This window comes from Schistocerca serialis, chromosome 3 (genome assembly GCF_023864345.2).
Source record: "Schistocerca serialis cubense isolate TAMUIC-IGC-003099 chromosome 3, iqSchSeri2.2, whole genome shotgun sequence".
Lineage (NCBI taxonomy): Eukaryota > Metazoa > Arthropoda > Insecta > Orthoptera > Acrididae > Schistocerca > Schistocerca serialis.
Window position 1 is genome coordinate 161,940,394 of NC_064640.1, and position 13,775 is coordinate 161,954,168.

Genomic DNA, 13,775 nt, shown 5'->3' on the forward strand with positions numbered 1-13,775 from the left:
AATGTTGTGGGATTGCCACCAACAGGATAGTGGCTACAGCACAGTACTTCGCTTAACTGAAGCTCCATAGTTGTAACTGACTTTGAATTGTTTTATTAGCAGCACAGTACATTTGTGTGGATGTCCCATGGCATTCTTCCTATCTTCCACTCCCCCTCCCACATCTTTGTCTGCAATAAGGGCTTTTTAATCATCATAAAAGTTTTGGAAGATTCCGTGTCCTGGGTTTAGTTACCTGAGCATACTGAAAAAAGGTTTACATCCACCTTCCGAGAAACTCTAAATCATGAAAGTAAAAGCATCAAGCATAGTACACTCAAACACAACTCAGGTTTACTAGTTTCAGTTTCCTCTGCACTGAAATAAAGCTTAATATATATTACCCTCTTCTATACCGTTAAAATAAGTGTTAATTTTACACTTTAAAACCTACTATAGGTTTTATAATGCATGCATTTACAAATGCGTACTGAATAACAGGCATATTTGCAGTAGAATGGCAATACCACCCGCATTCTACATCTGAATGGCTCTAAGCACTATGGGAGTTAACATCTGAGGACATCAGTCCCCTACATTTGAATGTCCTTGGAAAAAATTAATAACACAAAAAGTAGTTGAAACAAAGACATGCAAGTGTTACATGCCAAACAAGGAGAAAAAAAAAAAAAAAAAAAAAAAAAAAACCGGAAACACGTAGACCACACTTCATACAAATGAAAATAATGACCCACCCATGAATTTACATATATGAGTGTATTCTGTTTGGAAATGAGTATCTTTTAAACAGCACCGGATATTTACAAAAAAATAAGCATATCCACAGTCACAACACAAGAAACATGAGCAATATCCATATGTCTCAGTGTATAACAGTATTGTACCAGGAAAGTGTTTCACACATAACAATTGAATTATTCCTCTCTCTCTCTCTCTCTCTCTCTCTCTCTCTCTCTCTCTCTCTCTCTCCTGCCCACTTCTTCTTTTCTCAAATTTGACTTGTCCTATATTCCATACTACTTAAATATGTAATGAATCAAATGGATCAACTAAATGAAATGAAATGAACCTAACAAGAGTGAGTTTGTTTTCTGCTAGCCCAATGAATCAACTACAGCATGTATATTTTATTTTTATTAACAACTACAGTTATTAGTAGTACTTGTATATGCTTATGAAGAGCAGGTCATACAACATAAAACTTCAGTTGCCTTGGCCCTATCTTGAGGAAATGATTATAAGAGACAGGAAGTATTACAACATGCACTCTTTAAATAGTGAGCAAAACACATCTGAATATCTCAAAGAGTGAGTGTACACCACATTAGCAGCCGTTACATATATGAGTGTATTCTGTTTGGAAATTAGTATCTTTTAAACAGCACTGGATATTTACAACAAAATAAACATATCCATAGCCACAACACAAGAAACATCAGCAATATCCACATGTCTCAGTGTATAACAGTATTGTATCAGGAAAGTGTTTCATATACAACAGTTGGATTATTCAACAGCTTACCCAGTGAGTTAAAAACAAAACATATACACTAGTACTGAAAATATTACACAACAGATTTTTAAGGTTTTAATTTCTTTGCATTTCAGACCAAACTTCAAAATATGCATCTTGTTTATATACAAAGTAGAAACTATAGTCACTAAACATTCATCTATTGAGTAGGAGGAGTTGTGATCCAGAAATTCTTTTAATTTGTTTTTAAATGTTGGTTGGCTATCTATCAGACTTTTAATGCTATTTGTCAAATGACCAAAGATTTTTGTGGCAGCATAATTCACCAGTTCCTGTGCCACAGTCAGATTTAACCCAGAATAGTGAAGATCATCCTTTCTTCTAGTGTTGTAGTTATGCACTTTGCGACTATTTTTGAATTGGGATGGGTTATTAATAACAAATTTCATAAGTGAATGTATTTATTGTGAAGGGACTGTGAATATCCCGAGTTCCTAAAATAAATGTCTGCAAAGTGATCTTTAGTGGGCTCCAACTATTATTCTGATTACACGCTTTTGTGCCACGAATACTTTTTCTCTTAGTGATGAGTTACCCCAAAACATGATGCCATATGAAAGCAGTGAAGGGAAATAGGTGTAACAGGCTAATTTACCAAAATTTGCTATAACCTTATAACATAAGCAGCTCAACCTAACCGTTTCAGCAGATCGTCAATGTGTTTCTTCCAATGCAATTTCTCAACAATGCACACACCCAGAAATTTTGAATATTCAGCCTTAGTAACAGACTTCTGTTCAAAGCCTATATTTATCAGTGGTGTTATGCCATTTACTGTACAGAATTGTACATACTGCATTTTCTCAAAATTTAGTGAGAATCCATTCGATTCATGGGGATAACATCTTGGACCTACTGCTAGCAAACAGACCCGAACTTTTCGACTCTGTAAGTGCAGAACAAGGAATCAGTGATCTTAAGGCCGTTGCAGCATCCCTCAATATGGAAGTAAACAGGAATATAAAAAAAGGAAGGAAGGTTTATCTGTTTAGCAAAAGTACAGCGATCATGTGAGACCCAACTCGCTTTATTTGTTCATGAGACCCAGAAAATATTAGATACAGGCTCCCAGGTAGATGCCATTTTCCTTGACTTCTGGAAGGCGTTCGATACAGTTCCACACTGTCACCTGATAAACAAAGTAAGAGCCTACGGAATATCAGATCAGCTGTGTGGCTGGATTGAAGAGTTTTTAGCAAACAAAACACAGCATGTTGTTATCAATGGAGAGACACCTACAGACGTTAAAGTGACCTCTGGCGTGCCACAAGGGAGTGTCATGGGACCATTGCTTTTCAAAATATATGTAAATGTCCTAGTAGATAGTGTCGGAAGTTCGATGCGGCTTTTCGCGGATGATGCTGTAGTATACAGAGAAGTTGCAGCATTAGAAAATTGCAGCAAAATGCAGGAAGATCTGCAGTGGATGGGCACGTGGTGCAGGGAGTGGCAACTGACCCTTAACATAGACAAATGTAATGTATTGCGAATACATAGAAAGAAGGATCCTTTATTGTATGATTATATGATAGCAGAACAAACACTGGCAGCAGTTAGTTCTGTAAAATATCTGGGAGTATGCATAAGAACGATTTGAAGTGGAATGCTCATATAAAATTAATTGTTTGTAAGGCGGGTGCCAGGTTGAGATTCATTGGGAGAGTCCTTAGAAAATGTAGTCCATCAACAAAGGAGGTGGCTTACAAAACACTCGTTCAACCTATACTTGAGTATTGATCATCAGTGTGGGATCCATACAAGGTCGGGTTGACAGAGGAGATAGAGAAGATCCAAAGAAGAGCGGTGCGTTTCGTCACAGGGTTATTTGGTAAGCGTGATAGCGTTACGGAGATGTTTAGCAAACTCAAGTGGCAGACTCTGCAAGAGAGGTGCTCTGCATCGCGGTGTAGCTTGCTGTCCAGGTTTCGAGAGGGTGCGTTTCTGGATAAGGTATCGAATATATTGGTTCCCCCTACTTATACCTCCCGAGGAGATCACGAATGTAAAATTAGAGAGATTCGAGCACGCACGGAGCCTTTCCAGCAGATGTTCTTCACGCGACCCATACGCGACTTGAACAGGAAAGGGAGGTAATGACAGTGGCACGTAAAGTGCCGTTGGATGGCTTGTGGAGTATAAATGTAGATGTTGAAGTAGAGAATCAGTTAATAATTTTTTGAAAGACATTGTTTACAATTTCCTTGGCTAATTCTTGTTTGTTGGTTGTGATTACTATACTTGTATCATCAGCAAAAATGACTATCTTTACATCTTCATGAATACAGAGTGGCAAGTCATTAACATACAGGGTGTACATAATGTCCAGGAACACTTTCAATTATTTATTGCACAAGAGCTAAACGTTGTACAGATGCCATACATATTACATTTTGAAGAGAAACTTCGAAAGTATTTTATAAAAACATTCGATATGAGAACCATGAGTGACCCGGCAGATGTCAATATGGTAATCGAATTCTTGCCATACCCATCCCAGCATGGCATCATCGACTGTGGCAGTCACTTCCTGTATTCTCTCCCGGAGCTCTGCAACATCATGTGGTAGAGGCGGTATGGAGCCAGTTTGAGATTGCAGGATGCATGACTCACTGATTTCTTTGGACTCCTTATGAATGTCTCTCGTATGCACTCCACAATCACTTCACTCAAACTGGGACATCCACTTCTCTTTGATGGGCACAAGCAACTCATCGTAATGAACTTGTTGTGCCACTGGTAAAAGTCCTTCGCTGTTAGTGGCTTCTTACCGCACTTGGTTCTAAACACCCGTTACACAGCTTTAGCACACTTGTTTTTGTCGAACTCCAACACACAGAAAGCTCGTTCCGCACCTGAACTCGCCATGTTTGTGACTACTGCTGACTATGGGCAAATTACCAAACTAAATTGTGGCGGTATACATGGGGGGGGGGGGGGGGGGGTTGGAACTTTCAGGGTTTCTATTCAGAATGACGTATGTTAGATTAGATTAGATTAATACTAGTTCCATGGATCATGAATACGATATTTCGTAATGATGTGGAACGAGTCGAATTTTCCAATACATGACATAATTAGGTTAATTTAACAACATACTTAAGTTAATATAACAACTTTATTTTTTTGTGTTTTTTTGTTTTTCTTTATTTTTTATTTATTTATTTTTTTTCCTTAATTTATATCTAAAAATTCCTCTATGGAGTAGAAGGAGTTGTCATTCAGAAATTCTTTTAATTTCTTCTTAAATACTTGTTGGTTATCTGTCAGACTTTTGATACTATTTGGTAAGTGACCAAAGACTTTAGTGCCAGTATAATTCACCCCTTTCTGTGCCAAAGTTAGATTTAATCTTGAATAGTGAAGATAGTCCTTTCTCCTAGTATTGTAGTTATGCACACTGCTATTACTTTTGAATTGGGTTTGGTTGTTAATAACAAATTTCATAAGAGAGTATATATACTGAGAAGCTACTGTGAAATGTGTGATATCTGTACAATGTTTGGTTCTTGTGCAATAAATAATTGAAAATGTTCCTGGACTTTATGTACACCCTGTACATTAAGAACGATACGGGTCCCATGAACGCTGTGGAACACCATTCTTTATTTATCCCCAGTTAGAGGTCTCTGCTGATTTTTGCGGACTATCTGTACTGTTAATTTCAACCTTCTGTATTCTTCCAGTTAAATATTAACTAAACTATTTGTGCACTGTCCCACTCACACAACAATACTTAATATTATCTAGAAGAATTGCATGACTGACACAGTCAAAAGCCTTTGAGGGATCACAAAATATTCCAATGAATGAGCTTTGGTTACTCACAGCATATAATATTTGATCAGTGAAAGCAAATACAGTATATCTGTTGAAAAGCCTTTCACAAAATCAAACTGACATTTTGTTAGTACTTCATTTTTACAAATATGTGAAGCTATTCTTGAATACATTCCTTTTTCAAGTTTTTTGAATAAAGCTGTCAGAATTGAGATTGGTGGTAGTTGTTAGCATCAGACCTATCCCCTTTTTGATGCAATGGTTTAAAAATAGCATATTTCATTCTATCTGCAAAAATACCCTGTTTCAGTGAGCTAATACATATGTGGCTGAGACTCCTACTCATCTGTTGGGAGGAAGCTTTTAGTACTCTGTTGGAAATGACATCAATTCCATGTGAGCTTTTACTTTTGAGTGAATTTATTATTTTACTAATTTCAGTAGGAGTGGTAGGTTGAATTTCAATTTTATCAAATTGCATAGGTATTGCCTCTTCCATACACAGCCTCGCATTTTCTAATGAATAGCTGGATCCTATTTTCTCTACAACACTTAAAAAATGATTATTAAAAATATTTTCTACTTCTGACTCTCTATCAAGAAACTTCTCATTGAAAATGATAGACATACAGTCTTCCCATGCTCTCAGTTGCACTGCTTCTCTTTTAACAATATTCCAAATTCTTTTAATTTTGTTATCAGAGGTGCTAATCACAGGCATAATGTACACACTTCTGGACTTTTCTTAATACAGTGCACTAGTTTTTATAATGTTTGACTGTTTCTGGATAATTACTCCTCCTAGCTATAAGATTCATTTCCTTTTTCTATGTAAAAGATATTTTTATCCCTTTAGTAAGACATTGCTTTTTAGAGGGTTTATTACAATTATGTTTCACTGTTTTCTTAAGGAAACTGTTGACAAATATACTCACAAAGGTATCTTGAAATAGGTTAAATTTTAAATTAGCATCAGGTTCCCTGTACACCTCATCCCAGTCTAACTGTTGCAAGCTTTCCCTAAAATTTGCAATTGTAAAATTGTTAACTGAACACACTACTTTTGGAGGACTGTTTTACATTACTGTATGGAGCTATATCATATACCATAACTAGCTATGCATCATGATCAGGTAGATGATTCTTAAAAGAAAAAGTTTGTATTTTACTAAATTTATCTTGGTCTATAAAAAATTATCTATCAGTGTGCTGCTCCCCTGTACCACCCAAGTAGGAAAATCAATAACTGACATCAAATTAAAAGACCCAAGCAATACTTCAAGGTCAAGCTTTCTATTGGACTCTTTCAGAAAATCTACACTGAAATCTCCACAAACAATAATCTGCTTCCTTCTGTCTGATAGACAGCACACCACAGAATCAAAGTTTTTCAAAAATAGCTGAAAATCTCCTTATGGGGACCGATATACAACTACAAAATAAAAGTACCATTATTTGGTTTAAGCTCACATGCACACGCTTCTATATGTTGCTCTACACAAATTTTCTTCGTTTTTAAATTTTTCACACTATGATAAATTTTAACATATATGGCAACTCTTCCTCTCTTCATAGTGTCTCCACTTACATGTGCTGAAAGCTTACATCCACCTACATTTACCTTTTCCATATCTGTGATGATATTATGTTCAGACAGGTGTAGCACATCGATGTACCCAGTTTCTAAATCTTCTAAATAAAGAAGAAGCTCATCCACTTTGTTTTTTCATCCCCTGATATTCTGATGCAATATACAAACATTATTTTTCACTGTGCTTTTATGAGAATCTTATGACATACTAACATTATTGTTCATTGTACTTTTATGAGAATCTTGTGATGGTTTAACATCTCTAGTACCCGCCTATCTCAGCTTCTCATTAAGCTTAATTTCATTCAACATTAAATCATTCGACATTGATTTTAGCCTGAATAAGAACATACAAATAATTGTACAATAATAATTTTATAATAACTCTCTACTCCACTTCTTAATTCACATTTAAAAATCATGTACCTTAGTAGATGGGCTCAACACATCCAACTGAAAGAAGCTGACGCAAAAATTTTGCTCTTCAAGACAAACAGGTTCCAACTGTGCCAAAACTTTCTCAAGTACTTCATCAAACCGCTGGCGTTCAGCCTGATCTATCTCTATACACCACTGGTCACGTTCCATTCCAAGGAGTCCAACTGGGGCTGATGTTTTCCCTGGCCCAAAACTTTGAGCTTGCTGTTTCAACTTCCCTGTGATGTCTTGATTCGATCCACTGCCCTTACCTGAAACAAAAATATCTAACATAAATACTGCATTTATTTATTACTGAAGTAATAGGAGGTATACTTGTATTTGCTCCTTGGGCAAATTTTTCCATCCACTGATGGATGACAGTGCCACTCCTAAATATCACAGTGATGCCTTGCAGAGGATGAAATTTAGTTTCATTCATCCTGGTAGAACAGCCATTACAAGGCCTTATATTCTTCACTGTCACATTTCATACTGTTAAGCATACTTACATGTGGAATGGCATGAGAAAAATTACTTTCAAACAACCAATTATTGCCAAATAAGAGTGGTGTTGGAGATTGGAACAAATCCTTTATTTTCACACCCGTACTCCACAAGTCACCACAGAAGTATGTGAACAGTAGCTTCAAATGAGTATTCATTACACTCCTTTCTGTTCCATACATATGTGTTACATAGAAAGGCTCACTGCCTTCATATTTCTGTACATGCTCTAGAAGTTTTTAGGAATGTTTTGTGTAGAAACAATCTAAACCCCAAAAATGTCCCTAAACATGCTGTTCAGCTCTGTTCATCTACTGAAGTTTACCAAATACCTCTGTAACAGTACTGTACCAACCAAATAACCAGTAACAACTGCACATCTCATTACAGGCTTAATACCTTTTTTAGAAGTCTTCTACATCACTTAATATACTTTCATTTATTATGATGTGTAGGCTACTGCCATCATCAGATCAAAGCTTAGAACTTCTAGAACAAATTTCAGTGACAACTGCAAGAAAATGAATGCCAAAAAAACCTACAATCTAGGTGGCTTCATTCTCAAATATCCACAATGATCACTGACAACTGAGTAAAATAGCTATATATGTGAGCAGCAACCCCATGCAGAACAACATCTGCTAACCACATGTTAGAGTCCACAAATATTAGCATGGGGACAGAACCACCATCACTGGACACTCAAAATATGAAGGGCATTCATCTGGAGTTATGAGTTACATTGTGTGTTGGTACATGATGATGCCAGGGGACACACACATTGAACACCTTCTTGTTAATAGTGCATTTTCAGGCAGATGGTGGAGGTATCCTTATGTGGGGGCAGTGGTATGTCAGCAATCATCTCTTGGTGACAAAACATACAGAAACTTAAGGTTCTGTATCTGCATCCAATTACTCACCCACTTGAACCTTTATCACGACACTGCACTATCCCATCTCTTCCAAACTGTGTCAGAATAGCTTGAGGAACTCTCCACAGATATGGCGGTACTTGTGTGATCCCCCAGGTCATCTGCCCTCAATGTCACTAAGCACACAAATGTCACTGAGTGACTATTGTGCACCCTGAACCAATTTGCAACCAATCTTGTGGACTTAGGGCATTGGCTAAGCATTCATGGAACAATATTAGCCCCCACCCACAAATTTTACTGCCTCACACTATCCATGACATGATGTGTAACTATTTTCAACAGTGTGGGAATGTTTCCTACATACTACCATGTAGGTGTGTGTAAGTTCTAGGTTATTTGAAGGACCATATTTACAAGCTTTAAATAATTTAAGAGTAAAGGTACAAGTCGTCAAATAGTAGATGCATTGAGTCATCAACAGGCCCATAACCAAGGCTGAAAACGTCATTAGCTTTCGGACAAATCCTCATAAACTAGTAAAATTTAAGGATAACAGTTATACACATCTTCAGAGAACTACATCTCAGCCATTTCTGATATTTTTGTATACAATATATTTAGATGAGCGGGTGAATAGGTTCTCTGGAGGAAACAGTCTTTAGTGTGCAATAGTGAGAAGCCGAAAAATCATTGCAACCTGACCTGCCTGTCTCACTGGTTTTGTTTAACATGTAAGAGGCTGAAGCATCTATAGGGTGTATGAAAGAAGATATCTGCCAGAAGCAATTCGTAGTCTACTCAGCTAGCCTCCTACATCTACATCTATGTGCGTACACTGCAAATCACATTTGAGTGCCTGGCAGAGGGTTCATTGAACAACCTTCACAATTCTCTATTGTTCCAATACCGTATAGCGTGCAGAAAGACCGAACACCTATATCTTTCCGTACGAGCCCTGATTTCCCCCCTTTTTTTATCATGGTGATCATTTCTCCCTATGGAGGTAGGTGTCAACAAAATATTTTCGCATTCAGAAGAGAAAGCTGGTGATTGAAATTTTGTGAGAAGATTTTGTCACAACGAAAAATGCCTTTCCTTTTAGTAATGTCCAGACCAAAGCCTGTATCATTTCAGTGACACTCTCTCCCGTATTTTGCAAAAATACAAAATGTGCTGCCCTTCTTTGAACTTTTTCAATGTATTCCGTCAATCCTATTTGATAAGGATTCTCACACCATGCAGCAGTAGTCTAAAAGAGGATGAACAAGCATAGTGTAGGCAGTCTCCTTGGTAGATCTGTTACATTTTCTAAGTGTCCTGCCAATACAACACAGTCTTAGGTTAGCCTTCCCCACAACATTTTCTATGCATACCTTCCAATTTCAGGTGTTCATATTTGTAATTCCTAGGTATTTAGTTGAATTTCTGACCTTTAGATTTGACCAATTTATTGTGTAACCAAAGTTTAATGGATTCCGTTTAGCACTCATGTGGATGACTTCACACTTTTCATTATTTAGGATCAATTTCCAATTTTTGCACCATACAGATATCTTTTCTAAATCATTTTGCAACATGTTTTGATCTTCTAATGACTTTATTCGTTGATAAACAACAGCGTCATCTGCAAACAACCTAAGAGGGCTGCTCAGATTGTCGCCCAAATCGTTTATATCGATAAGGAACAGCAAAGGGCCTATAACACTACCTTGGGGAAAACAAGAGAAACCACTTCTGTTTTACTCGATAACTTTCCATCAATTACCTCAAACTGTGACCTTTCGGCCAGAAAATCACAAATCCACTCACACAACTGAGACAACATTCCATAAGCACGCAATTTCACCACAATCCACTTGTGTGGTACAGCGTCAAAAGCCTTCTCAAAATCCAGAAATACGGAATCAGTTTGAAATCCCTTGTCAATAGCACTCAACACTTCATGTGAATGAAGAGCTAGTTGTTTTTCACAGGAACGATGTTTTCTAAACCCATGTTGACTATGTGTCAATAGACCGTTTTCTTCAAGATTAATTCATAACGTTCGAACACAATATATGTTTCAAAATCATGCTGCATATCGACGTTAACAATATGGGCCTGTAATTTAGTGGATTGCTCCTATTACCTTTCTTGAATACTGGTGTGACCTGAGCAACTTTCCAGTCTTTGGGTACGGATCTTTCGTCGAGTGAACGGTTGTATACAATTGTTAAGTATGGAGCTATTGCATCCGCCTATTCCGAAATATTCTAAAATGAACCTAGTTGGTGCTCAGTATGGACTAGAAGGCTGGGTTTTATTAAGTGATTTAAGTTATCACTATCACGCAGTGACAGTATTGACTTTTTTTGCCACTGGTGCACTTTACATATGACCAGAATCTCTCTTCTACCATATTTTAAGACAATATTTCATTGTGGAAACTATTAAAAGCAAGAAGAGTATGTCCAAGAAGTGCACCCGAAAATGAAATTATATAAGTTGAAACCTGTTGTGCTCTAAGAAAAGAATGAATAGCATAGCTGTTGTGAAGAAATAAATATCTACATTTCAATAGTTTTCCGTTGTGGGCCCAGCAAACTATCTGCAGTGAAATGGATAAAATTAGAGAATTAAATTTCATCTGAAGCACATATCTCCAGCAATCAGAGCCTCTACATGTTCTGGAATGGAGTGAAAAAAGAGAGCTTGGATACATTCATGAGGAATGAATCCTGACACAGTTTCTATGGGAGTCCATAAAACATCAACAGTGGTTATTAGAGGACTATCAAACAAATTGACAACCAAGTACATGCAAGCTGCTCAATGAGTGATATTCCATTTGAACATGGAGACTAGGGAAACTGAGGCACCCAAAACGCTACAAAGAGGGCTTGCATACTCCTTTTCGTTTTCTCACTGAAACACAGGGTCACTCATAAATGCCTCTACGGTATAAGAAGATGACTACGAAAAAACTAGACATATCAGTGTATAGTGCATCTCTTCAAGTTCTGATCAGTAATATGCGCATAATTGCACTAGGAAACAGGCATGTCAGAACATACAAACAAATCATCTACTCTGTATTATCACATCAAATCAGTTTATGGCTGCAGATAAGCAACCCAGTGAACAGATTTAAAAACCAGGCTGTTGCTGATTTCATGTCCGTGACTTCAGTTAATTGCATGGATATACTGATATTTTCTGTATCATAAATGGTGCCCATACTGAGCACCTGTAATGTGAATTAGAAACTTGGAGAGATAATATGCCCAATGATATGCATCTGTTTTCTGTATGTCATGTAGTTTTCATGCACTACTCTCCTGAAAATCTAGTCCCGATTACATCATGAACGTAGAACTAAAACATTATTGGCCTGAAAATTTTAAAAAATGATTACTTTTAAATTACTAGCAACTTGCAATCCTTTTATTGGAATGATAGAACTACATTTGACTGTTTACTCAAAAATGTTGTCTCAAAGTGTTATGAAAAGAAAAAGTCACCTCAATATATGTTAATCTCTAAGCTGTAATTTGTCTTTCTTGTACCTACAAAAAAACCATCCACCAGCTCCTTTGAAAAATGTTTTTTCAGCACCAGAATTAGCTATTCTGCTGCTGTTAATATTTATATTAATTTGCAATATTTGAACACAAAATTTTCACCTCATGATAAATTTTATTTATAAGCTGCCATTTTATAGCACTTATGCCATGGGTGCAAAAGTGTAATGTTCACAATTAATTGATAGATTAAGACAATAATACTCATCCCAATCACTCAGACTTACACTGAACTTTCTGCTACTCATGGAAAAGTAGCAACTGAATAGAATATTTTTTGTGCATGACATCCAAATCATATTAAAGATATAACGGAAATTTTATTTCCTTTTATCTGTGACAATGACAAATATTGCTATTATTCTTGGAGTTCACAAAGAAATTTATTCATTGTCTAAAGAATTATTTAGAATGACCTTGAAAATCTAATCTCTTTCAATTCAAATTTAATGTCATTATTTTCATAATGACCAAAGAGTACACAAGAAAAACTGTTCCATACTAATTATAATGAAAAACTGAACAAGTCATCTGAAAATAAATTACTCATCTGAATCAAGTGAACCACACAGAAAATATAATATGAGAGTGATTCTGTACCCTCAAAAGCACCATTACCTTTTCGTTCCCTCATTCCAGATATCTGTTGTTTTGCCTCTTCAAAAAATTGTTTAATATCTCTTTCATACAATTTGCTAAGGGAATTTGTATAAACTTTGCTTAAAGCTAAATAAGCTTTACGGTCCATGGCTTTGCACCAGTGCATTAATTCTGTATATACTTCAAGCTCTCGATGAACTGAATTGTGTTTTGGCAATAACAATTCATTTGCATGAAAACTCAGTGTTTGACCAATATCATTGCCCTGGCAAGAAAAAAAATCCTGTTAGTTTACCTGTTAAGAACACAGAGTATCAAAAAGTCAATCAAAATTTAAAATGATAATTAAACAATATCTACATATATGCTCCAAAAAACTTTATGAAGTACTTACTTGAATAATTTGAACTTTAGTTTATATCTCTAAATTTTTTACTATGTTAGAAATTATCCCAAGAATTTGTGTTTCCTATTGAGGTCCAGTGACAGCAAATCTGGATAGATATGTTAATGTGGAACTGACTTACCCTGGAAAAAAATTAGTTCCTATTTTGGCAACAAGGTGCAAATCTGGCACTGTACAGCACCTCATCGACATCTCTAATGCCCATATCGATCAAATTGTGTAAGCAGCAATTAACAATAAAATCTACAATATCCCTTTCTCATCTGTTTGATCTTTTCTTTCCATGTCCCATTCCGAATCCATTACATATGGAAACATTTCTGTACATCTTTCTTCCATTCACAGTGTCAGATTTGCATCTGATTGCCAAAATTGGAACTAATTTTTTTGCCAGCGTAAATCAGTTCTGGATTAATGGGTTACAATATCTGCCAAGTTTCAATGCCATATGATAATTACAGCCTGCACTGGACCTTTGTGAGTGGCTGGACTTTAATTATAACCA

At 36.3% G+C, this 13,775-nt stretch overlaps 1 protein-coding gene across 4 annotated transcripts in view; it reads right to left on the minus strand.

The window, feature by feature from the left end:
- The window catches only part of LOC126469873 (exocyst complex component 1), a 273,287-nt gene that overhangs the window by 73,681 nt on the left and 185,831 nt on the right, over window positions 1–13,775 (minus strand). For all 4 annotated transcript variants that reach the window (XR_007586087.1, XM_050097195.1, XM_050097194.1 and 1 more), the window contains 2 exons: window positions 12,883–13,129; window positions 7,329–7,591 (listed from right to left, as the gene is read on the minus strand). Coding sequence is in view for 3 of the 4 variants with exons in the window: in XM_050097195.1 (XP_049953152.1) it covers window positions 7,329–7,591; window positions 12,883–13,129 (510 nt within the window). In the remaining variant the exon portion in view is untranslated. The remainder of the gene's footprint in view (window positions 1–7,328; window positions 7,592–12,882; window positions 13,130–13,775) is intronic.